This window comes from Cariama cristata, unplaced genomic scaffold (assembly GCF_000690535.1).
Source record: "Cariama cristata isolate BGI_N322 unplaced genomic scaffold, ASM69053v1 scaffold19702, whole genome shotgun sequence".
Classification (NCBI taxonomy): Eukaryota; Metazoa; Chordata; class Aves; order Cariamiformes; family Cariamidae; genus Cariama; species Cariama cristata.
Genome location: NW_009602346.1, coordinates 1844 through 24693, shown reverse-complemented (window position 1 = coordinate 24693; position 22850 = coordinate 1844). Strand labels below are relative to the sequence as shown.

Sequence of the window (22850 nt, the reverse complement as noted above, 5' to 3'; positions counted from 1 at the left end):
TCTTCTTTTTATTTGTAGGAAATAGTCTTTTACAAGGTCATTGATTATATATTACATGGAAAGGAAGACATTAAAGTCATCCCGTAAGTGCCCAGTTTCTGTATGCTACGTACCGACACAGAGTGTAGCTAAAATCAGGGTTGCCCATGATTTAAAGACATTCGTAGGGAGATATGCAAAGGACCGACAGAAGGCTGAGTAAGAGAGGGAGAATGTAGATTGGTGCTTCAGCTCACATTTCTGCAGGACAAAGATTTCCTCCAGGGCATTGGGATCCTGGCTTGCAAGTCAGGCTCCAAAAGTCACTGCAACCAGTGGTTCTGCTTAGATGCAGAAGTGAACTGCCTTGATCGCCTGCAGTTTCACTACTCTCCTTGCGAGGCTGAGGCATCGCTGCTCCTTGGTGTCTTCCCTGCGTCAGTGGGTGAGCCCATCCAGGCTGCCCTTGTGTTGGGGCACCCGCTGTCCCAGCCCTGCCCCTCACCACGCTGCTACCCCCCTGACCTCTCGTGGTTACTCCTTCTCCCCTTCCTGCCTTCCAGCTTGCTTTCTTCTCTCTTATCCTCTGGTCACTGACCCCATCTCAAGGCTACCTCTGGCCTTTCCTCCTCTCTCAACACCACATTGAGACTCCCTCTTTCTGAAAACCACCCTCTCTTCTTGCCACTGAATTTTTCAGAGGAGCCTTTGGCACCTTGGACAAATCTGACATAACGGGAGTTTTGCCCACTTCTAGTCACACTGCTTTGCATCGGTGTAAGTGCTGCAAGAAAGGCCCCCATTGCTTAGATATAGCGGTGTTCAAACGTTCAGGCTGGCAGACACTCTTAGCCAGGAGCTTTCTTTCGTCTTTCTCTGTGCTGAAGGTTTGAAATGCGGACCCCAGTCCCAGGCATGGCTTTTTCTTAAGTCTCTGCAGAGTTATTTTGTACTGAATCCTTGAAGGAAAAGTATTTACTTATGTGAAAAATTTTTGCTTGCACACATGGGTCCTTTGAAAGTAACAGGACTGTTTGTTTAGTAACTGAGGGTGACACATGTAAACCTGGACTGTACAATCAGCTGGATACATTTCAGCTCCATGATCACTCTTCAGTAAACGTATATCCTTAATTTCCCTTATGCGTTTTTCCTTCATTCAGAAATCCTACCCCGGATCACTGGGCACTAGTTACCGGACTGCCAACCTATGTGGCTGAAAGTGGATTTGTAAGTACTTAAGTTAGGCTTCATCAAGGTTTTCTGAGGTGAAATCATACTACTGCTGCTTTGTCATCAATTCAGTTTTTTGTTTTGGTATTTAAACTTCTCATCAACCATATTGTAAGACTTTTTATTTTGTGTGATCCCCTAGATTTGCAACATTATGAATGCTGCTGCAGATGAGATGTTTAACTTTCAGGTACTGTGAAAACTTCCAGTCCCATCAAGGATTCTACTTTTTTTGCAGAAACGTAATTTAGAGTCAATATTAGGCGTATAACTATTTCTTTAGCCTGTAGTCTTGAGGTAAAATGGGAGTGCTGATGTATTTAGAAAACACATTAAGTACATGGTGTCTTTCTGCTTGCTATTGCTTCAAGGAAGGTCCTCTAGATGAATCAGGATGGACTGTCAAAAACGTTCTCTCCATGCCAATAGTCAACAAAAAGGAAGAAATTGTTGGCGTTGTCACATTTTATAATAGAAAAGATGGGAAACCATTTGACGAACAGGACGAGACCCTCATGGAGGTATAGTTCCTTGCTGTGGCTGGAAGTAGTTCGTAAGGTTGAGAGAGGTCACTGTTCCTTATTGTACACCTGCAAAGAGTACCCCAGTATTTTACAGCTAAGTAAGTCTCTTTGTTGCTTATAGAGGTGTTATGCCTCAGCTTGAAAGTTTTGAAAGCAACTATATGAAATACTGGAGTTTTTCAGTCTTGGAAACCCAGCTATATTGGCATCATTTTGTTTCATCATTCTTGGATTGGACACCTCACCATGAGCAGCCACTGTGTACTAACATGACTATTCTGACCTGCGTTCACATACGTGACAGCTGGCTCACACAGGCTGGGCAACTCTCTCAAGAAATTACACAGGAATCATCTGTGTAGCTAAGATACAAAGGGTGGGCAGCTGTTGAATCTACCAACAGCAGCTGTAATTAAGGGCTTAGAAATGCTTCTATGCTAGTTTCAATCCAATAGAGGCATTCAGTTTTTGACACCTGTTATCAATCGGAACGTTTCCTGAAATAAACTTTTCTTATCAAACAAAAAGACTGCAGGAAAAAAAAATCAGTTTGAATTGACTGCTGGACAGCAAACAAGTTGAGAGCAAACACAAGGTGTGAGTAAACATATGTGAAAGGTGATGGGACCACCTTGCTCTCCCTTGAGATGAAGGTTCCTGACCTGCTGTCACCATTGTAACACCAGCCTTTCCACAGGCATGGAGACACTTGCAACAACACAGAAATAGCTTTCCATGTGCTGAACTGGACAGAGGATCCTTGAGCTTCCAGAGCATGGATGCTCTGGAGGCCTAGGCAGGTTCAAACAGCTGGTGAGCTGCTCTGCTGAGGAGCAAGTAGCAGTTGGGAGCAAATATATGGTTGCTTATTGCTAGATTTGTGACCAAAGTGGACCTTGTGTTTTTCTAAAAATGTATCATGCATTGTTTGTCATATTTCTGTCTTTGAGGAACAGATATTTTGGTTATTTCACTGTGTCCTTCTTTTCCCCTCACCGAGTCCTTGACACAGTTCCTGGGTTGGTCTGTACTCAACACAGACACATATGACAAGATGAACAAGCTGGAGAACCGGAAGGACATTGCCCAGGATATGGTGCTCTACCATGTGAAATGTGACAAGGATGAAATCCAGGAAATTCTGGTAATGCCTTGCCTCGTGCAGCTCACATTCAAGTGCACTGGCCTGGCCCGTGACTTACGGCACAGACACAGCTCTCCCATCCCACAGAAATGCTTCCAGCTGCCGCGGTGTGGAGGCAACACCTGAGGCCCCAGCTACCACACAGCAGCAGAACAAGTCTTTGTTTTGACTCTGTGGTCTGCCCTCCACCTTGGCACGCTGACACGCTGTGTCCTTTCTAATTTCCTCAGTGAAGCTGGCCCTGGAGGTGGGTTCATGCAGGACCTACTCAGGGCAGGGCTGTAGGGGTGGAAGAGGAGCTGATTTATTCCCCAAAGCCTTCTTAGTGCAGAGGTTGTGGAGTTAGAGGACCCAGATGGCTCTAGGGGGACATTTGTAAGTGGGGGAAACATGAACCAAAATCAAGGAGAACATTTTACCAGGACAAATGTGTTGAAAGAGCAGAAATAGAAGTAAGGTCCAGGAAGAAAACACAATTTGCATATGAGAGCTGCCCTGGATTGCCCCAAAGCTGCACAGTGCGAAGTCCAGTGGGGTTTGGCTGTCCGTTTAACACATCCATGCTCTTTACAGCCAACACGAGAAAAGCTGGGGAAGGAGCCAAGTGAGTGTGAGGAAGAGGAGCTGGCAAGCATCCTGGTAAGAGCAATGTACTGCTGGAATGGAGAGCCCTGGCAAACAAATATTGCCTGGGTGGATGCAGGGAAGAGTTCCCACTATTGGTACACTGGTACACATCGACAGGGCACCTGGTGAAGGGTGAAGGCAAAGCATACCCTGCCCTCCCCTGCTGTCCGAGTTCGAGGTTATTGTTATCAGATGGCAGCAAATGCCTTCCCCAGCTCCTGGGGAGTACCTGCTCTCTGACACTTTATCTCAAGGGGTTCAAAGTCCATCTGGAACCACATCAGCCACCTTGACTTGTCACACATTTTTGTTCTCCAGAGTAAATATGGAGGGCTGTAAGTCTTCTCCTGTAAGACCTGTCAAGATTGGAGTCTCCAAACTGTACCAAATTAACAAGAAAAGTGCTTAACAGAAAACAAGCTATATTCCTCGCACTTCACCAAAAATGCCCTCCCTCTTCCCCCTCTTGTCATTAAAAGCTGCATTTCAGTCTATTTACGTGTGGTATTCTAAAAGGAAAAATTCCCAGCAGTATCAGACTGATAAATTTTTATTAAGCAAAATCCATGCCAGGGACTTTTAGGGATGGCATAAGTAGCACAGCAGCAAACTGTCCCACCTCTCTTACAGAAGGAAGAACTGCCGGGGCCCACCAAGTTCGAAATCTATGAGTTCAGGTTCTCTGATTTTGACTGCACTGAGCTAGAGCTGGTCAAGTGTGGCATTCAGATGTACTATGAGCTCGGCGTGGTGAAAAAGTTCCAGATCCCACAGGAGGTAAGATCTGGCAACTCCCAGGGACGCCCGTCTTGGATGGCCAGCAGGCTCGCTGTGTGGTTGAGGTCCCGTGCGTACCCTGCGGAGCTGAAGGAGCGACTAGAGCTCTGGGTTCACGGGGGCTTGCAGGGAGAAGGGTGTGCATCCTGAGCCCCCTCGCCCCGCTGAGGGCAGCAAACCCCTCTCAAAGCCCCTGGTAGCTACATGTGGGTTTGGAGCGTGGAGCTGGCCTTTTCTGCCCTGCACTGCCTGCTACAGGTGTGGGTTTACTCTTGGGTCTATATAGGTGAGGGCTAGACCATGCAAAAAATTGCTTGCTTTTTCTGTGTCTAATGCCACTCACAGCCACAGTATAAAAGCACAGTTTCCATGTGTAACACGGGGCAACGCATACTTGTACGCGTGTTTCGTTTGCTACAGTATGTACCCTGTAACTTTCAGCCAACACACGCTGAAACCCATGCTGGCAGGTCCCCCTGCTTTTCTCCACCCTGCAAACACAAACGTGCCTTCACATGGTGCGGTTGGTGGAGTAGGGAAGGGCAACCTCCTGACTGCTGGCGGCAGGAGAGGTGGGACCCTGTGGAAACAAGGACCCCATAGCCCCTGACGTGCAAGTTCACGGCTTTTGACACAGTTCAAGCCCCTGTAGCGACTGTGAAACTGGCATTTCAGCAGCCCTGCTGCTCCCGTTGGACTTCTCAGCGCATCATGTGAGGTTTGTTCCCATCTAGTGGGACCTGCAGGTAACCGCAGGAAGAGTTTTCACCCTGGAAAGGGAGAGTGGGAAATAGGAGGGAGGTGAAGGGCTCTGAATGGGAATTACTTGTGTGCTTCTCAGTTATAACGTGTCAATGTCAAAAAGTATTCAAAATATCTACTCTGGAACAACTAACCCCCGATACAGGTGCGAGGCAATGAAGAATGAGTGCCTTTCAAAAGCAGTCATTCTTCGTTGCCACTCTGAGCTGTTGAGATTTTAAGAAATTAATACTCATCCATGATTAATTTGCTCTCTAATGAGAAACCCTATATAGCTACAAGAGGTAGTACATGTGGAGAAGTAGAATGAAGAGGAAAAAAACAGTTTGTTATTTAATGCCCTATATTGTAATTGTTTAGGTGATAAAAACACCACCCATCTCTACGTCTACGGAGCCATATCTCTTGAAGAGAGATATCAGTATTAGTAAGTCACAAGACATGGGAGGGACAAATCTTATGAGTGACGACATAGAGAAATATGGAAATTGAATAAATTCACAAACAGTAGCATGAAATCTCCTTCACTCTAGACATTGCTGTTTCTTGTTCCCTGGCACACCCTCCCACCCCTCCGCCAGCATCACTGTCTTTTTTTTCTTAAAAAAAAAAAAAAAAGAAAAAGAGAAAGATATTAGAAAGCAGAGAGCTATATTTTAGTGTCTCCTTTAACTCTCCACTAGGCTCTACTATAAGGACACCATCAGGGAAGCCTGATGATATCACAGCTTCTGATTCCTTTCTGGGGCCACCTCTGTCGAGGGGTCTGAACCTCATCCATGACTTCTGTATGTGTTTTTTTATTGCAAGAGCAACTAGCAGCAGCTTCGTCACACAAACTAACATGCTCTTCCCCAATTTGCAGGTTCTGGTAAGGTTTGTGTACTCTGTCAGCAAAGGCTACCGGAAGATAACTTACCACAACTGGCGTCATGGCTTCAACGTGGCACAGACCATGTTCACACTCCTGATGGTAAGGTAACACCACTCCAGTTAATTTTGTGGCACGGCTTTATTTATAGGAGGTCTTCTGTTGTGCCCTGCAGATATGCAAGGTTCCCTTTGAATCCTGGTGTAGGATAAGAGTTTGTCACTCCTGGCACAGGTCCTGCTAAATGAGGTTTCCATTTTCCTTAAGTGACAGTCCTTGTATTACACTTAAAGCTGTGGTCAGTACTTCCTATTGAATGGAGTGCTTCAATTCTTATTGGTACAGATGTGTATAGTGTTAAACAACCTCCAGATGAAAACATTCTGCAGGGTAGGAGAGAGAAACTACAGGACTTCCCTTCTTCCAATAGTTTCTGACAGTAAGAGCCAGACTGAAGTTAGCTGGCTGGGATGGAGACAACCTCATGCTCTCCATTTCCAGGCAGGACAGGTGCAGGCGTAAGTCTGTTGCTAGTGTTAACATAGCAAGTGCCATTTCTCACAAGGTCTCAGGGCAACAGGTGCCCCAGCAAGGAAAACAGGTGTCAGACTGCTGCTCCGCAGCAGGTATGGACCAGCACCAGGAGCCAGTGCAGACGGTATGGCCCGCACAGCTGGCAGCAGAATTACGCCTACCACCCCTGGACGGTGCTTTGGGTGATTCAGCTTGAAGACCCCATTGCCCAGAAGGATGCAGAGCCCTTTCGCAAAGTACTTTGTGTCCAGTGACTGGAAGGGTGCTTCTGAGGACACGGGTGTCCCTAGGGCACAAGGCTGCTATAGCAGCAGGTAGCCAAGATCACAGGTGGGCATTGAACACATATGCATGACATGCCTGCCCACCTGAGTCTGAAACGTTTCATTTCCAGTTGCTTCCCTATTTTAATCTAAGTGTACTGTATATTGCATTTAGCTTCGCAAGTATTTTCAGTTCTCCTGGACTGTTTCAACGAGGAGATCCCCAGCACAGAGCAGTCACAGCTCAGTACCTTTTCCTGTAAGAAATACTAACAGAAAACATGCAAATTCTCACCCTCCAGACTGGCAAACTGAAGCGTTACTACACAGACCTTGAGGCCCTTGCAATGGTAACTGCTGCTCTGTGCCACGATATTGACCACAGGGGAACCAACAACCTTTACCAAATGAAGTAAGCACTTTCCTACAACTTCAAACCATTTACTGTTGCTCCTGCGTGGAGTGGGATCAGGCTGCGATCACTCCAAACTCCAGTACAGCTCTGTTTTATAAACAGGGGTGACAACCTTCTTTTTGCAAATAACCTTGTTTTTCAGCTTGCTACAGCACTTGGGCTTATGCTTTGGCCAGTGAGGAAACTGAAATTTTGCAGTGCCCTCTGGGACTTTCTTTACCTCCTAGCAAATCTCTTTTGGTTAAAGCAACACTCTACATTACCGTTACAGGGTGGAACAAATGCAATGCAGGCATTTAGTAGCCCAGGCATCATAGGAGACTCAGGGTGCCACCAGGAGAATCCTGGACATAAGAAGCCTACTTTTTGCTGGAAGGTATCTATGAAGAAAGTGCCATGCATGGCACTGCCCTCACCACCTGCAAAAACAAAGCACCTATGAGTATGAGGGTGCAGGTCTCAGTAGGTAGTTACTCCCTACAGAAGAACAGTTGCATGATTTCATTCACTAGTCAAGCTTCTGGTGCTCACTTGAGGTAGTGTCAGATCACAGCTCTTCTGCAATGCTTGCTGTCTATACTGTCTTACTGTTTTCTGGAGCTTTAGAAAAATGTAAGTGAAGCTGGCTGGTGTTTTGGATACAAGAGAGTCTTGCTTTTCAGCTAGGAAACTGCCCAAGGACTGATGTTTTTTCTGTTCCTATTACTAGATATCATCATGTAGTTATTCAGGAATGAAGCAAGCTTACTATTCTGAGTAATAACAGTCCAGTCATAAATAACATTTTGGGTGAAATTTGTAGTTGGAAAACTGTGTCTTGTAGTTGGAAGACTATTATACAGCATCCAAATAGTTATAAGCATTGTCACAAAAGTCTTTTACTAAACTGAAGTAATTAGCTATTAAAAATATTACTCTTAAGCCTTCTAAAATGAGTTGAACTTGTGTGTGTGACAAAATTAAACATAGAACAGGACACTTTTTTTTTTTTAAGTGCTGCACTAACATGTTTAATTTTTCCTTTATGCAACCAGATCTCAAAATCCTTTAGCTAAACTTCATGGATCCTCGATTTTAGAGAGACATCACTTGGAATTTGGAAAATTCTTGCTCTCTGAAGAGGTTGGTAATGAACTGTAGTGTAAGGCTATGACTTTTAGGCAAGTTTTTCATCAACAACAGAGCTGTCAGCTTAGCACAAGACCTTTCTCTGGTTTGGATACCTAAGGAACTGCCGCTGCCTCACTCCCCAATTACTCTATGCTCACCCAGGACCAAAACGCTAAGTTTCCTAAATGTGTGACTTGGTTTCTTCAGAAGCCATATCATTATCACCATAGGTATATGTTAAATACGGGATTGTCCTCCTGTAGCACCTCTGACACGGTCAAGGCTGACACATTCTCCCAGCTAAATTTTTGTTTCAAGCAAATTTGCACTGGTGCCAGGGGACAGGGTTTGGGCACATGCTGTGTAAAAATCTTCAGGACACTGACCCTGTTCAGTGAACAAAAGGGGAAACTACGCACCAACATACAGTGAATGGGGCTCACAACACTTGCATCTTAGGGAAGCAAGCTGAAGCTATTAAAAAAAAAAAAAAGCAAGTGCATTTGAGAAAGGGAGGTGGCCAGGAACTCGTAACACCACAGTGCTTTGATTTTGCAGCTCCCTTTCCTTTGCTTTTCAGTCGCTGAATATATGTCAGAACCTCAACCGCAGACAGCATGAGCACATGATTCATCTGATGGAAATAGCCATTATAGCAACAGACCTGGCACTCTACTTCAAGTAAGTTGGTCACATACACGGTATGTGAAGGGAAGAAAGCAGCTGGTAATTTACAAGGCAAAATGTGATGCTTTGCTCTGAGAGCCCCCCATGCAGCAACCCTCTTCACAGACACTGCCTCTGGGAGGCCACCTTTAATACTGACATCAGAGTTCTTGGGCAGAACTCAAATAGTTCAAAAGATTTTTGAACTTTTACTCATTAGATCACATACATGACTTTTTAACTGTCTATTTCCAACCAGGCAGTGCTATATGTTCCCCTAATGGAAAGAGATGTCTGATTTTTTTTTACCTGGCACTTCAACACTAAAAATACTCATAAATGGCGAATGGCCTGGCCAGGGCTACATTAACTTTTCTGGGAGAGCAGCACAATCCAAATAACAAGTGGTCCATTGTACGTAAATTTCCAGTTCATATATTATTTCTCATCCAAAAGCCAAAAAAGCCAAACACGTTGGAGCAGCATGTGCTGGCTTCCTGGGACAGAAGGTTGGAATTCAACAACGTATGACTTCCTAATTAGCAAGGAGCTTTCAAAACCTGCTTTCAAAATACAGTGCCGAGACCAGAGACCGCTTCTGTGTTTTGCACTGAAGAATGATTATGCAAAATATAAACAGTCCACAAAAGTGGACTATGAGGGAGGGTGCAACACCCAGTCCTCATACTCTGGAGGCAGGGTGGCTATATGGGAGCAGATACCAGCACCTCCTCACCAGGTGGGAAAAAGCCAGTCTTTGCCCTCCTTGGTCCATGGTTTGCAAACGAAGGCTTGGTTGAGATCAGACCCAGGCTAAATGATACAGCCAGAACATGTACACGAGTTGCTTTGTGGATGTGACTTAAATGTCTTCTCTGCTAGCATTGAAATGGCAGATTTTTCCAGATTTCATGCCAGTCAAAACATGGGAGTGTTGTATATAAACCCCTACTCAGAATTTGCTACATATACTTAGGTATATAAATAAGGTTAACAAGGTCAGACTAAGTATATAAAGCCAAGTAGCTTTACAAATACTCCAGCCAGTTCTAGGTTTCCACAGTTTGCTTTACATTTGGGGAAAAGGCCTTCTTGTGTGGCCAACAGAGATGGAAGCATTTCTCAGTTGACATAACTTGCAGTAGCTCATACTTTCAAGTTCCTGCTCATGTCCGACCACTATACTTATTTTTAACGCATTTACAATAGTTTCCCCTATTTAAGAGAAGCAGGTGATGGTGCTTTGTTTTGTTAGGAGCTTCCTTGAAGACCTAAATGCCAGGACCGCAATTACTGGAAACCCTTCTGGAAGGGTTATCAGTACCAGGATCAGACATCTGTTTTTAACACATTTGTTTCCTTGTTTTGAGCTTTTCCTTTTTCTTTGCCCCCTCAAAGAAAGAGAACAATGTTTCAAAAGATTGTCGACGAGTCCAAGACATATGACAGCACGACTGCCTGGACTGAATACCTGTCTCTGGAGACAACAAAGAAAGAGGTTGTCATGTGAGTAATTGGCTCTGGAAAGGTTTGCGATGCAGTCACCTGGTGAGAGCTCCAGATGCCTTGCACTGCACTTAGCAAAAAATCAGCATGTGGTACATTGCTGTCCACTCAAATCTGATCTTCTGGGGAAGCAGGGAAAAAAACAGGAAAAAAAGGGTTGAAGTGGTTCTTCATCCAGATAAGTGACTGGTTTTGGAGTGTCCTTCTGGTCATATGCTCCTAACGAAATGCAGGATCCCTTCTGGCCATATACTCCTACCAGACCCCCCTGTAGGCCGCAAGCAGGGACAGTCTGCAATGGCAGATCTACAGGAATCCAATCCATTAGCTGTTCTTCCCAGTGGCAAGCAATCATCTGAGTTGCACAGTGCTGTTGTTGTGACCAGACAGGCACTTTGCGGGACTCCTCACTGCAGTCTGCACTGCTACAGCTCCAAGAGGGAGCCAAAGATACCACTCCAAAGTCAAGAAGTTCAGCCCAGCAATGACTAAAGCAGCAAACATCCTAGTTCCAGAAGCAAACAGTTTCCTAGCATAAATGCTTTTTAATCAAGAGAAATCCTTGATGAGTGTCCTAGTCAGAGCCAAGGCTGTTACAGCAACCCATCTTTCTTTATCTATCACTTCAGCAGGGACCAGGGGATACTTGACACAGTATTGGGGCATAAGCATCTTGAGCCTGCAAGAGGTAGGGTGCAGGCTGTAGAGAAGAAACTAATTTCTTTCCTGTTTTTAGGGCCATGATGATGACCGCCTGTGATTTGTCAGCAATCACAAAGCCTTGGGAAGTCCAGAGTAAGGTCAGGTGCTTGATATACTGTTAGATTTCTCTATCTTATGCTACAAAAAGTAATGCATTTTCTTAATCTGCCTAGGAGCTGAGTCAGTCTCCTATCAAAACTACCAAAAGGACTTCAGAGTAACTACGGTTTTGATGGATAAACCAATCATTAAGATTGTGGTTGTGAATTCCATAGAAAATTCCTGTTTATCAAAAAAGAAAAGAAAAAACCCCAAGTATTTAGCTTCTTGGGTTACAGTGAGGTTTTTTGCACCTAACATATAGGCTGGGTTTTTTTACAGCAATACCTGCTGTTTGTTCAGTTGTTTGTTTTCCTTTTGGAGTTCTTTCTTGTACTTGAGCAATAGCTAAGTGAGAAACATTAAAATTTAAAGGACGATAAAAGAAATAAACCCCACCTTCCTGTTCAGCATGGAGAAAGGACAACTGAGCAAATCATAATAGGCAGCCACCACTGTGACCAAGAGGCAAATCCTTGAGGGGGACACATTGGAAACCTTTCTTAATAGATGAGCAGTGGACTAATGAGGTCCCATGCAACAAGACTGTTGAGCTGTCACTGCACAGGTGCAAGCTCATTGCCACTGCTGTCCTTCCCAGCAGAAAGGCTGGGGCTGCGGTTGGACACGAAGCGACAGGGGGGCTAGAAGTGAGGTTTGCTTCATGGTGGAGACCTGAAGTACATCAAGTTATAAAGCCCAAGTCAGTGCTAACTTTTCTTTTTCCCTCCTTGACAATGTAGGTAGCACTCCTGGTAGCAGCTGAGTTCTGGGAGCAAGGAGACTTAGAAATAAGTGTCCTTCAGCAACAGCCTATTGTAAGTACCGCGCGAGAGCCAGACAATTCAGTTCAGATAGTGAGTCTCAGCAGAGACTTGCTACAAGCAATGCTGCTCTCAGAATGCTTTGAGTCTTCCTGAAATCACCATGCCTGCCAAAATCCATTGGAAAAGTGGGTACTCAGCTAGGGAAGACCCTCTGTGAGAGAGCCTCTTGTCCAGCTCTCCGTAGAGTTAGATAAGTCCCAGTGGCTGTGAACCAGCAAGGATTGACTGTCCCCCTGGAGACTTTGTGCTGGTCCCTTACAAAAAAAAAAAGAAAATTAAATACCTACGTCATAGAGGAAAGCAGAGTTTCTAATAAAGAGAAAAAATACAAACACAAACTTCGCAGAGTCCAGAAATTATTTCTGGTAAATGGAAGTGCATTAAAGCAGTGTTTCTTAACATATTTTTTTCTGCTATAAGAACAAATACTTTAATTTGGCATTGAAGGAGCCAAGAGTCATTCCTTGATCCAGCCTCCACCTGTGTGGTTTGGGTTTTCTTTAAGTAGACAGTAAGCAACAAGGCCTTATATGAATATAATTTCATGTTCAGTTATGTTTTAGAGAATTGAAAACCTCTTCAGCACCTTATAATATGAACCTTTTCTCAGGTATCTGATCAAGAGGCGCAAGGGAAAAACTCTCTGTCCTCCTCCCCATCCGTAGACACTGAAAGAGCTGTCTAAAATTTCTGCTAAAATGGCAAAGGAAGTGAGCCCACTTCACTGCTCTGTGGTGGAGGAAGGGGGCTGTGATGGACAGCCTTTATGGATGTCACGGCAGAACTGCCAGGCTGCCACAACAAGGCAGTTTTGCAGAGAAAACAGAGGTGTGCTGTTCAGTGAAGTGGTCTCATAAATCACGGTGAACTTATGTCCTCCCACAGCCCATGATGGACCGGAGGAAAGCTGCTGAGCTTCCGAAGCTTCAAGTGGGTTTCATTGACTTTGTGTGCACATTTGTCTATAAGGTAAGCAAAGCGCACCCTTGCACACCCCATCTTTCTCAGTAGGGGTTCAAATCCCAGGTGAGTGAGTCCCGGTGCAGCAACACCACTCATGGGGAGAGGGATAGGTAAAGGAGGCAACCGCTGCCCCTCCCCAGAGCATTGCAGCATGGTCCCTCTTTGTGCCTGCTGTTAATGCTTTCCCTGCACGAGCCAGCCTGGGAGGCAAGGTGTCAGGGTCCATCCTGGGGTATGATGGACAAGCACTGCCTCTGCACTGTGTTGCACTGACAGGTATGTTTTGATTAGGAATTTTCCCGTTTCCATGAGGAAATTCAGCCTATGCTTGATGGGCTGCTGAACAACAGAAATGAGTGGAAGACTCGTGCTGATGAGTATGATGCAAAAATGAAAGCTCTGGAGGAAGAGAAGAAAAAAGAGGAAGAGAAGATGGCTGCAAAGAAAGGTCAGAAACAATACTTAGATTTTTATTCCTAACTCAAATACATACATATGCAATACTGTTGCAGATCTGCGGCAAGCTTTGCAGACATGGCAGAGTTAGATGCCCAGAACAAGTTTCCTCAATCTTGCTCCACTGGCAAGGTTGAAGACCCCTTGTCTTCAAACCTGACATCATGACAGGCTGTCAAGAAAGCCACCTGCTCAAATGCCCAGGAGCTAGTACCTGAGAAACTAGTGAGACTACATTCAGCACAAGCGCCCATGCAACTCTGGACAGCAGAAAGTCCTCTGCAGTGCACATCTGTCCCTAGAAAAGAGCAGGGAGACATCCCTTTGTATACAGGGGCTGTGGCCAATGTGCTGTCCTATAGATCATGAAACAGAAGGAGTTAAGAAAAGCTAACACACTCCTAGGATGAATTACCATTCATTCCATTTTTAGCCCAGATTAAGTACTACCTAGAAGCAAACAGTAGTAGTAGTAGTAGTACCTACCAGCAATTTCTTTTGGTCAAATCCTTTTTTTCTTCTGTGGGCTCAGCATTGAAATTCATCAGCTGCAGTGGATGTGGGATGAAAGCTTGATTGATAGCCTGAGGATTTGTTTGACTCTCAGAAAGGTGGACGCAGAAGGCTCTTCTGGCCTCTCCCAGGTGTCTGAGCAAACATCCGTCAGACCTGGGTGCCTCCACACCACAGAGATTGCATCTGCAGTCTCCTTTTGTTCCAAACTGGACCAAAATTCCAACAGCCTGTGGGCTGAACATTCCTCAAATGACACAGTTTAGAAATTATTAGAGTTGTCTAGATGTCTTGTCTCAGTTTAATTCATAGTAATTAACTTAAAATATCAAAAGTAAGTGATTTAACTATGATTTGGAAAATTTCTGAAGAATTATTTCCTGACTAATTAATCGATATTTAAGTGAGGAAGGTTTCTACTAACTCTGAAACACTCCTTCAGTGTTAAGCAGCCTTACACGTACAATTACTTTGCACAGCAGACAGCTTCAGATATGGGTACTATAAGTGTGATCTACATTGATCACTGGATAACTTAAAAGTGCTAAAAAACTCCTGTAATGACTGAGAAGGACATTTATGACTGTACTTCTAATTCTGTGTTTCTTTTTACATGGCAGATGGAATAACCTGTAACGGAGGAACAGCTCCAGCTTCCAAAACCTGTAGCATACTTTAGACCTATTATCAATGCAATACATGCCACCCAAAATGACAATGACCATGCTTTTTTTAAAAAAAAAAAGAGTATCATGGCATACAAATACATTCCTGATTGGATTTCTCTGCTACTTTAATTAGGCTTATGACCAACCAGGGAAGGGCTAGATCTTGTTTGCCTTAATTGCATCTCTTCCTGATGGTGAGGAGCCAGTTCTGTCCTGTCTCTTGTTCCATTTAATGCACCTGATGTCAGACAGCTTATGGCAGATCAGAACAACATTTGGCCCAATAAATCAGGTTGCATGAATATGGAAGAGCATTTCTCCTGCACTGAAACACTTCTTACCCCAAAGCTGATGGGCCAATTGAATTCATATCCTGGTCCACACAACCCCCTGTGATTGACAATGTATGCAACCAGAGACCATAGTGTAGGAAAACTGAAGAAGAGCCAAATTTGTCACATCTAAGCCTATATCTGCTACGATACCAGAAAGAAATCTGTGGGTAGGGATAAAGCTGACCATAGTAAACCTTTGAACTGCTCTAAAAAGTTACGATTCTATGTAAATCCAAGAAACACTCACAGAGATAATCGTTCTGCACTCACTTTAAGATTTTGGATAGGCTGCTGCTTTAAAGCATGGAGCCATTTGTGCAACACCCAGTAGGTGCCATCTTCACGAGCAGGATCCACGCTAACCACACTAACCACCCGCTAACCAAGGCTTCGCTCTGTGACATATGATCGTAAGAAGACAGTGTTGTCATTACCCATTACAGTTCTACTTACAGTTACCCAAGCAACCTGAATTGTGACATCTCCTAAATTTGTTCTGTTTTGCCTCATAATGCCAATGTTATTTAATGCAGTTCTCTTCTGATCAGTACCGACCCTCCTTCCTTTTCTTCTCCCGTTCTGAGACGTCTGGTTTTTAGATTCCTCTCCAGACTTTGAAAGAATGATGACTTGTACTTTTTTGTTTCAGGTAAAAGTTAGTTTTCATGTTAACTCATGCAACTACATTAGAACATTCAATTACACTCTTGTAGCAGTAGAGACACCCTTCTGTGCTCCTTTCTCTCTCTCTCTCTCTCTTTCTTTTTTAAAGTGTTTGGACATATGTTTTGCTGGGGATTTTCTTCTTCTTCTGTTACTCCTGCTACCTTCAGTGCTTTTATCCCTTCAGTATCTTGTTTTGCATTACAAAAATACTGCAAGTAAAAGTAAAACTAGAACTGTGGTGGTACCTGGTGATCATTTATCCATGACTCAGTGTAGTAAGCAAGATATAATACTTTATAACTGTGCAGCAATTCTGTAAGCAGCAAGTTGTCTTTCAGAAAAATACAGAAACCTGTCTGCTTGCATGAAAGCTCAACATACCACTAGTAATGACTTCACGCTGTATGTCTCAGTTTCATTAAGAACCAGGTAGGGAGCTTTCATCATACAGCATACAAAGTGAAATAAGTAATTTTTTTCAGTGGGAAAAATACCACAAAGTTATTGAGTGGTCAGCAGTGGGCTTTTAAAGGTCACCATAAGCCACTGTACATTTAAATGCTGAGAAAAGCTCTTTATGTCGTGAGACATTTTCCAGGAAATAAAGCCAGAAGGCGAATCTTCCTGCCCCCTGTGCCCAACGTGAGGGGCACACAGGGACACCCAGGGTGGGGTGCCAGTGGAGGAGGCTGTTTTGCAAGGATGGACCATTGCCATGCGAGCAGAAGGGTCTCTGAGGCTCCCTTCTGCAACAGTGGTGCTGGGGCTGCCCGGGAGCCCCGCTGCAGTGGGGACCTCACACGTGTGTGCCGCAGGCAGCTGTGTCCCGCCGGTGGGGATGTGGCAAACCTCCCTGCTGTCTCCCCACCAGCTCCTGTGTCCCCCTCCTGCCGCTCCTCTGTTTGGTCGTGGCACCCCAGGCAGAGCACACAGCTCTGCTGCCCATGGGCATTTTGTTGGAGCATTTCTGTAGGTCCATGGTTGCGTGCCCGCGATGCTCTGCAGCTGACTGCCTCTCATGTCGCTGTGGGAAGCCACATGCAGCAATCAGAGGGCAATAAGAGAAACAGCAAGCCAAGGCCTTTCACTTTCCTTTTATTTTCCCCTTGCGCTATATCTGTTTCCGATAGGATACAGTCTGTAGGTAAAACTTTTTCCCTGCAGCTTAATCTGAGGGGCTGCAGAGTTCTTCCCTGTCTTCTGCACAGAAGTTGCATCCTGGCTGAACAGTCATTGGTAACTTCTGCTTTGAGGGGAAAGACCTGTGACGGGAGGCAGAAGTTATCCTTGCAGGTCCACAGCCAAGCAGCATGTCTGCACTGGTGGTGCTGAGAGGGGGTGCAGGGTGCGGTGAAAGGACCAGCAAAACAACACACAGCTGCAGTCTGAGATTATCCAACAGTAAAGTGCAGGGTAGCAGTTGTCATTCATCCACAGTGCCCTGACAGGTCCCGACCCCTCGCCGGCTCATCCAGGGAAAGCATTAATGGCGCAGTGCAATGCCCCAGAGAGGGGCAGCTGGTGGGAAGAAACCATTCCCTCCCCACACCTGAGGAGACACTGTGATAAGATGCTTCATCTGCTGCTCCTGCTGTCTGACACACAGGTCATGTCCAGCCACATCGGGTACAGCCCTGAGGTCCAGGCACCCTGCCCTTCCCTTCTGCCCCTCACTGTGCCTCTCATTCCCACCGTCTACCACACGCTGAGTGTCTGAGGGGAAAACTGACTTCTTCATACTACGCAGGACAGGTGATGAAACGTTCTGAGACGTCTGGTTTTTAGATTCCTCTCCAGACTTTGAAAGAATGATGACTTGTACTTTTTTGGTTTTGTTCTGTTTTTAAATGGTACCATCTAACGACATAGCCACTTTGCCAAAAGATTGGGACCACTGTCCTTTCTGGTCAGCAATCCCTTACTAACAAATGTTTCTACATCTTGTTGTACCTTCACAACCACACCACTTGCAATTTGCTTCCCACTGGAGGTATTAGCCAGTTAGAGGCAGGTGAAAACCTGGCGGAGTTTCTACCCACAGTGCTGCTCCTTGGCAGCTGGGAGCTGGCTGCCCAGACTTACTGGGCATGGAGAAGGGAAGGGCCAAGAAACAGATTTTTCCAGCATTTTCCCAGGCCTGAGAGAAAAACGATGTCATTGCAACGCAACTTCAGGAGAAGCCTCCTGACCAATCAACTCGCTGTTGAGCGCTGTAGGGTCATTTAACTCTGCTTCTGGCATATTTGCCTATACCCCAGGGAAGTGTTTCCACCTCTGGCTTGATGCAGTTCTCATGTCCAGTGGGAGAGAGGAGGGGGCCTGTTTTTGTAAGTGCCTCACTGGAGCAGGCAATGCATACAGACCTCCATTCTTGCTTTTGAAGGCAGGGGAGGAGGGAAACAAATACCCCTGTGGGACTGGCAGGGGAGGTTTCTCAGAGGGGAGCTCTGGGGTGGAGAGTAAATTTCCCCCCCATGCAGGAGAAGGGGCTTGCCCGAGTGGGGAGCTGCCAAAGGATTTTTAATGCTGCGGCTCGGCCATCGTCTGCTGTCCCCAATGGAAGGGGTAGGAGAAGCTGACTCGAGACAGGACCTCTTTGCTCTGCTGCTGAAAAAGAGTATGTGGGTGCCCTTCAGCTGTTCCATCTGCTGGAGCCTGCTGCTGCCGCTGCCAGTGGGTTGTGAGAGAAGGTGCCTGACCTGGCTCTGACAAAGATGTGGGAGCACATACGAGGTCTCTGCTGCTGGCAGAGCCGTGAGGGTTGCAGCTCCTGCAGAGAGGGAGGGAAAAACTCTCCCTGCCAGGTAGAGCGGGGACTGTGGTCCCGTCTTCAGCCACCTCTCGTGGATCTGGGAGAAGCGCTCACTGTCTTTTCCCAGCTGGCCACAGTCTGACTCCAGCTAAGGCCGGGAAGTGCTGCTCCCCTCCCAGGGAGGCAGGACAGGAACAACTCATCCTCCACTCAGCTTTTCTAAGGATGAGATAGTACTGGACACCATTGGTGGGGTATGGATCCCAGCTCCACCCTCCAGGCAGATAGGTTGCATGTCTTGGCACTCAACAGAGTGGCTTTGTCCTTCCAGCAGCTCCAGATCCTGTTTAAGAAAACCTCGTGTGAGCCCAGAGAGTACTGGACCCAAGCAAGATTTTATTACTGTCTGGGCTGAATGTGGCTTGCATCATCTATCACAAATGCTTGCAAGAGAAAGACCTTTTTTCTCTGTACCTCTTCCTCCACTCCTTCCACAAAACCTTAAGGTGGGGAACGGGGAAGATTAGGAAAAACATTCAATAGAAAGACACTCCCTCTCTAGCAGCAGCAGAGCACTGAGGAGTCAGACAAACCTGGTTCCAGCAGACGTAAAGGCGGCTGCAGTGTGTTCCGGACTACAGAGCGAACGTGCGGGATCTTCTCTCTCATACCCTTTGAAAGGAAAAGCATTTTTTTATTGCTTCCTTCCTCACCTCATCTTTCCATTCTTGGACAACTGGTGTGAGGTTGACTTTCTGCTTCAGTTTTTACCTCTTTCCAAGAGTCACCTTTCGACAAAGTTATCTGCCTTCTCCCTGCTTTCTTCATCCCTTGGCACCTTACAGTTCTGTAATGCCACCTGTGGTCGGATGCTCTGTCTTTCCTGCTTTCTCCTCTGCACCGTTCAACACGTTGTGGTTGCTGTTACTCCCTGCTGGGGGCTGCAGTAGCCTCAGGCTCAAATAACACAGCTCTTTCTCCAATTATCTCAAAATCCATTGCCAAACACGGCTTTCATGAAGTTTGCAAATATTTGGCTTGGTGTGCAATTATGTGGCCAAGAATTGTTCTCACTTATTTCTCAGCGACAGCAGATACTTATCAAAGGCTTATTTACCACATCCACCTCATTTTTTCCTCTTACCTCTAGCAGTCTGGAAAAGAATTTATGCCCATTCTTTCTGCAGCAGTCTTTACATGTATCTGCAGTCTATTCTCGCATTCACCCCTTTCTCCAGAGGCAATTCCATCAGCTTTCTCAGGATTGCAGGGGCTAAAGATTGGGACTGAATTCCCTCAACCGCAAGCAGCCTGACCACACACCGCCTGGGAAACCATCATTCAGCAACACTACCCGATCACGTAAGTGCTCTTAGTCTGCAGCAGGTGCAAAGTCAAACTCTCCTTTTGCACCTCTGGATGACTGCTTCCAAAGCTGCTTGCACACAGACTTGGACGGATTACCTTTACTTTCCATGGGCTTGCCCTTCTCTTCCATCTGTTTTATCAATGAAAAAATGAAGCCTTGGATCCAAACACCTGCATGAATCCTATTCGTAAGACACATCTATGAAATGGAGTAATCAAGCCCGTCACAGAATCAAAGAAAAAAATTATCTCTGGACTCTTGTTAAAAGTCTGACCTCCCATGTTGTCAGAATTTTCTCTGTACTTGCTGCAACCCACGTCTGCTGTGTTCAGTCCTTTTGCTGTGCACCTCCGAGTATGAGGCTGTCTTTCCCAGAACGTCTCTCAGTTAAAGACAACAATTAGTTCACCCGTTGGCCTTCTCCTTAAAAACCAAAATGTAGTCATCCCTTTCAGTCCTTTTTCATGTTAACTTCTCAAGGTGATGCTGTAAGATGTGTTACTGTTCACAGGTACCTTAGTCTTCCCGCATAGTGTTAAACTTACTACGGCTGTTTAGCATTGGCTTTTTTTGGCTCAGACCTGGTAATCATCTATTGCCTGGCCAGAATGGGTGGCAGAGGAATGATTTGGTCACAGTGGGATGGCTGTAATAAGGCTTGTGGGTCCTTTCCCACCCATACGGGAATTCATCCCAATGTCAGAGGTATTGGAAGGACAGCTTTCTTGCCTGGCCCTGCAGCCAGGTTTTGAGGACTGTATGGAAAGTGTGGCACTTCTGCATCATCCTGTGTGGGGGATTCTTGTACCCTAATGCCTACAGATCTGACAGACATCCTTGGCTGCAAAGAACCCACCCCCTTCACGTTTAGAACCCAGCCCAGCCGCAGCATTTACCAGCTAAGGTTACAAGAGACATGGACCTCAAATGCAGCACAACTTCCAGGGGAAGGAGAGTAATGAAGGCATGATGCAAAAGGCAACAGGAGAGTTCAGACTGAGTCATTTGTGGTCCTAGAGCTAGTCAAGACAGTAAAACTCCCAAGCAGCTAGTGCTGCAGAAACCGCTGTGAATGGCGGCTGCATGAAGTGTCCTCTATGAAGAGAGACTCCTTACCCCACTGCACGGGCTGGGATCCTGCTCTGTGAAATGTGCTGCATTTACTTACCCACCAAGGACAGGCTCAGCTCTACTGGGAGCAGCCACGCTGCCCTCAAGGGGGGACTAAATCAGTGCTGGCACAGACAAACACCCTGCTGGAAGTAAGAGGAGAGGAGGGACAAAACTCCCCCCTCCGGCACACTGCACAGGTCAGCAAGGCGGGACAGCAGCAGCAGGTGAAGGTGAGCACATTTAGCCCTCTGGAGAGCAGCAGGCCACAGCAACTGGGTTCAGCTCCAGCAACCCAAAGATAAAAGCAGCACCTACCTCCACGGCCAGCCCTTAACAGAACAGCAGTAAAGGTATTTCAGCTTTAAGTAAATAAGCATCCTGTTGTAAACACATTTTGCTCAAGCATCGAGCCACAGCCGAATCCCATGTTCAGTTCCACTGTTTTTTCAGTAGCACTTATTTCACATACCACCATTTGACAGCTTACAGACTAGCACTATAGACAGACAGGGGCTGAGCATCACTGCTTTAAAAAAAAAGTTTCTGGCAATTCAGATCTAATTCACAGCTCCTGAAAATAAGAGGCTTTTGGAAGAATATTGGCTTTTAAGTATGCAACGCATCCTGTTATCCCGAGAGTATATGATACACTATTTCTGTTTTACAGAAACAGATTTTTAAACTAATTGGCAGTCTAGATCTTTACTTTCATCAGCATTACCTAATCATTTCAATACCATGAGGTATACATTCAAGCCAATAAATAACCAAAAAAGCCAGCCATTTTCCTGTTCCCCTTTTCTCCTTGAAACTATCCCATCTTAACCCCTTTTTCCTGCAGTTACTAGACACGTTACACTTTCAATTCAAATCCAGTTTTGTTGTATTTTGTTTCCCTATACTCCACAGAACTGCCGCCTTTCATTAGCTGGGAATGTGCACTGGTATTTAAGGATTTATTTCTTCCAAAGCACAATCTAGAAGACTCTACAAATTTATTAAGAGCAATTTTTGTCATACATTTTATTAAAATGTCTCCTGAAAGACTGATATCACTTAGAAAGATTTAGATCTGCTTCAGCTACCTAATCTGCAATGTCAGAAAAAGGAAGCTAGCCATTGTCCAAGAAGACAGACCCCTGAATCTTTGAGTTACTAGTATTATTTACAGTGAGAAACATAAGAACAGAAGTCAGTTGACACCACAATCTACAGTGACAGGCTTTTTACCTTCTACTGAGACATCTGAGGCCTGTACAGCTGAGGAGGTACCTTAGTTGCTTACATGCTAAAATCAGACTTAATTTCACATTAAAGGCCACCAATTTTTCAAGTGTCAGTCACCTACATAGTCAATCACTTCTTATAAGAGACAAGACTACAATTTGACTGTAACTTGTTCTTAGTTTTGGGGAACAACATTTGACCATTTGTTAAATATGAAAAGGTATGTGTTTATAAACATCCAACTAGTAAGTCAGCATCAATTCCTCAGATCTCAGCACAGCTTGACAAGTCACAACTGAATTTAACTGCACCGTGAAATCCAAGAACTGTGCAATAATCCACTATGACAATAAAGCTGAAAAAAGATGACAGCAACTCCCTAGTGAAGCCATTTAATAGGTTCAGGCAACCAGTGCCATGCCAGCTTCGCCAAATTGCCCATATATATTCAATCATGCGTATCTTCTGATCACAAACACTTCCTATCATTAATAGGTATACTGACTGGCTGTTGCTGGAAGAATACAACAGCGTGTTTCAGCCACAGTAATGGCCAGCCTGTGACAAATGCTTCCTGTCACATTCTGTAAGTATTTCTGCTACTGTTCTGTGAAATTCACTCAAAAAACACCAACTGAGGTGTTGTAGGTACTTTATTGATAGAATAGCATGCAGAGTCCACCAATCGCTGAACAGTTCAGAGCCTAGCCATGTATTTCCAGGTGTGAAATTAAGATCCAGTCTTTTGT

General features: G+C 45.3%; 1 protein-coding gene across 1 annotated transcript in view; it reads left to right on the top strand.

Moving 5' to 3' along the window:
- Positions 1-14650, top strand: part of PDE6B (phosphodiesterase 6B, cGMP-specific, rod, beta) — a gene marked incomplete at its 5' end in the record, with an annotated part of 14817 nt that extends 167 nt beyond the window's left edge. Inside the window, 17 exons of the mRNA XM_009694734.1 lie at positions 19-83; positions 1143-1209; positions 1355-1402; positions 1584-1733; positions 2737-2880; positions 3454-3519; positions 4138-4284; positions 5912-6019; positions 7017-7126; positions 8164-8251; positions 8820-8920; positions 10304-10411; positions 11148-11211; positions 11956-12030; positions 12925-13008; positions 13294-13450; positions 14592-14650. Of these exons, the coding sequence (XP_009693036.1) occupies positions 19-83; positions 1143-1209; positions 1355-1402; positions 1584-1733; positions 2737-2880; positions 3454-3519; positions 4138-4284; positions 5912-6019; positions 7017-7126; positions 8164-8251; positions 8820-8920; positions 10304-10411; positions 11148-11211; positions 11956-12030; positions 12925-13008; positions 13294-13450; positions 14592-14650 (1641 nt within the window). The remainder of the gene's footprint in view (positions 1-18; positions 84-1142; positions 1210-1354; positions 1403-1583; positions 1734-2736; positions 2881-3453; positions 3520-4137; positions 4285-5911; positions 6020-7016; positions 7127-8163; positions 8252-8819; positions 8921-10303; positions 10412-11147; positions 11212-11955; positions 12031-12924; positions 13009-13293; positions 13451-14591) is intronic.
- Between the last annotated feature and the right edge of the window lie 8200 nt (positions 14651-22850).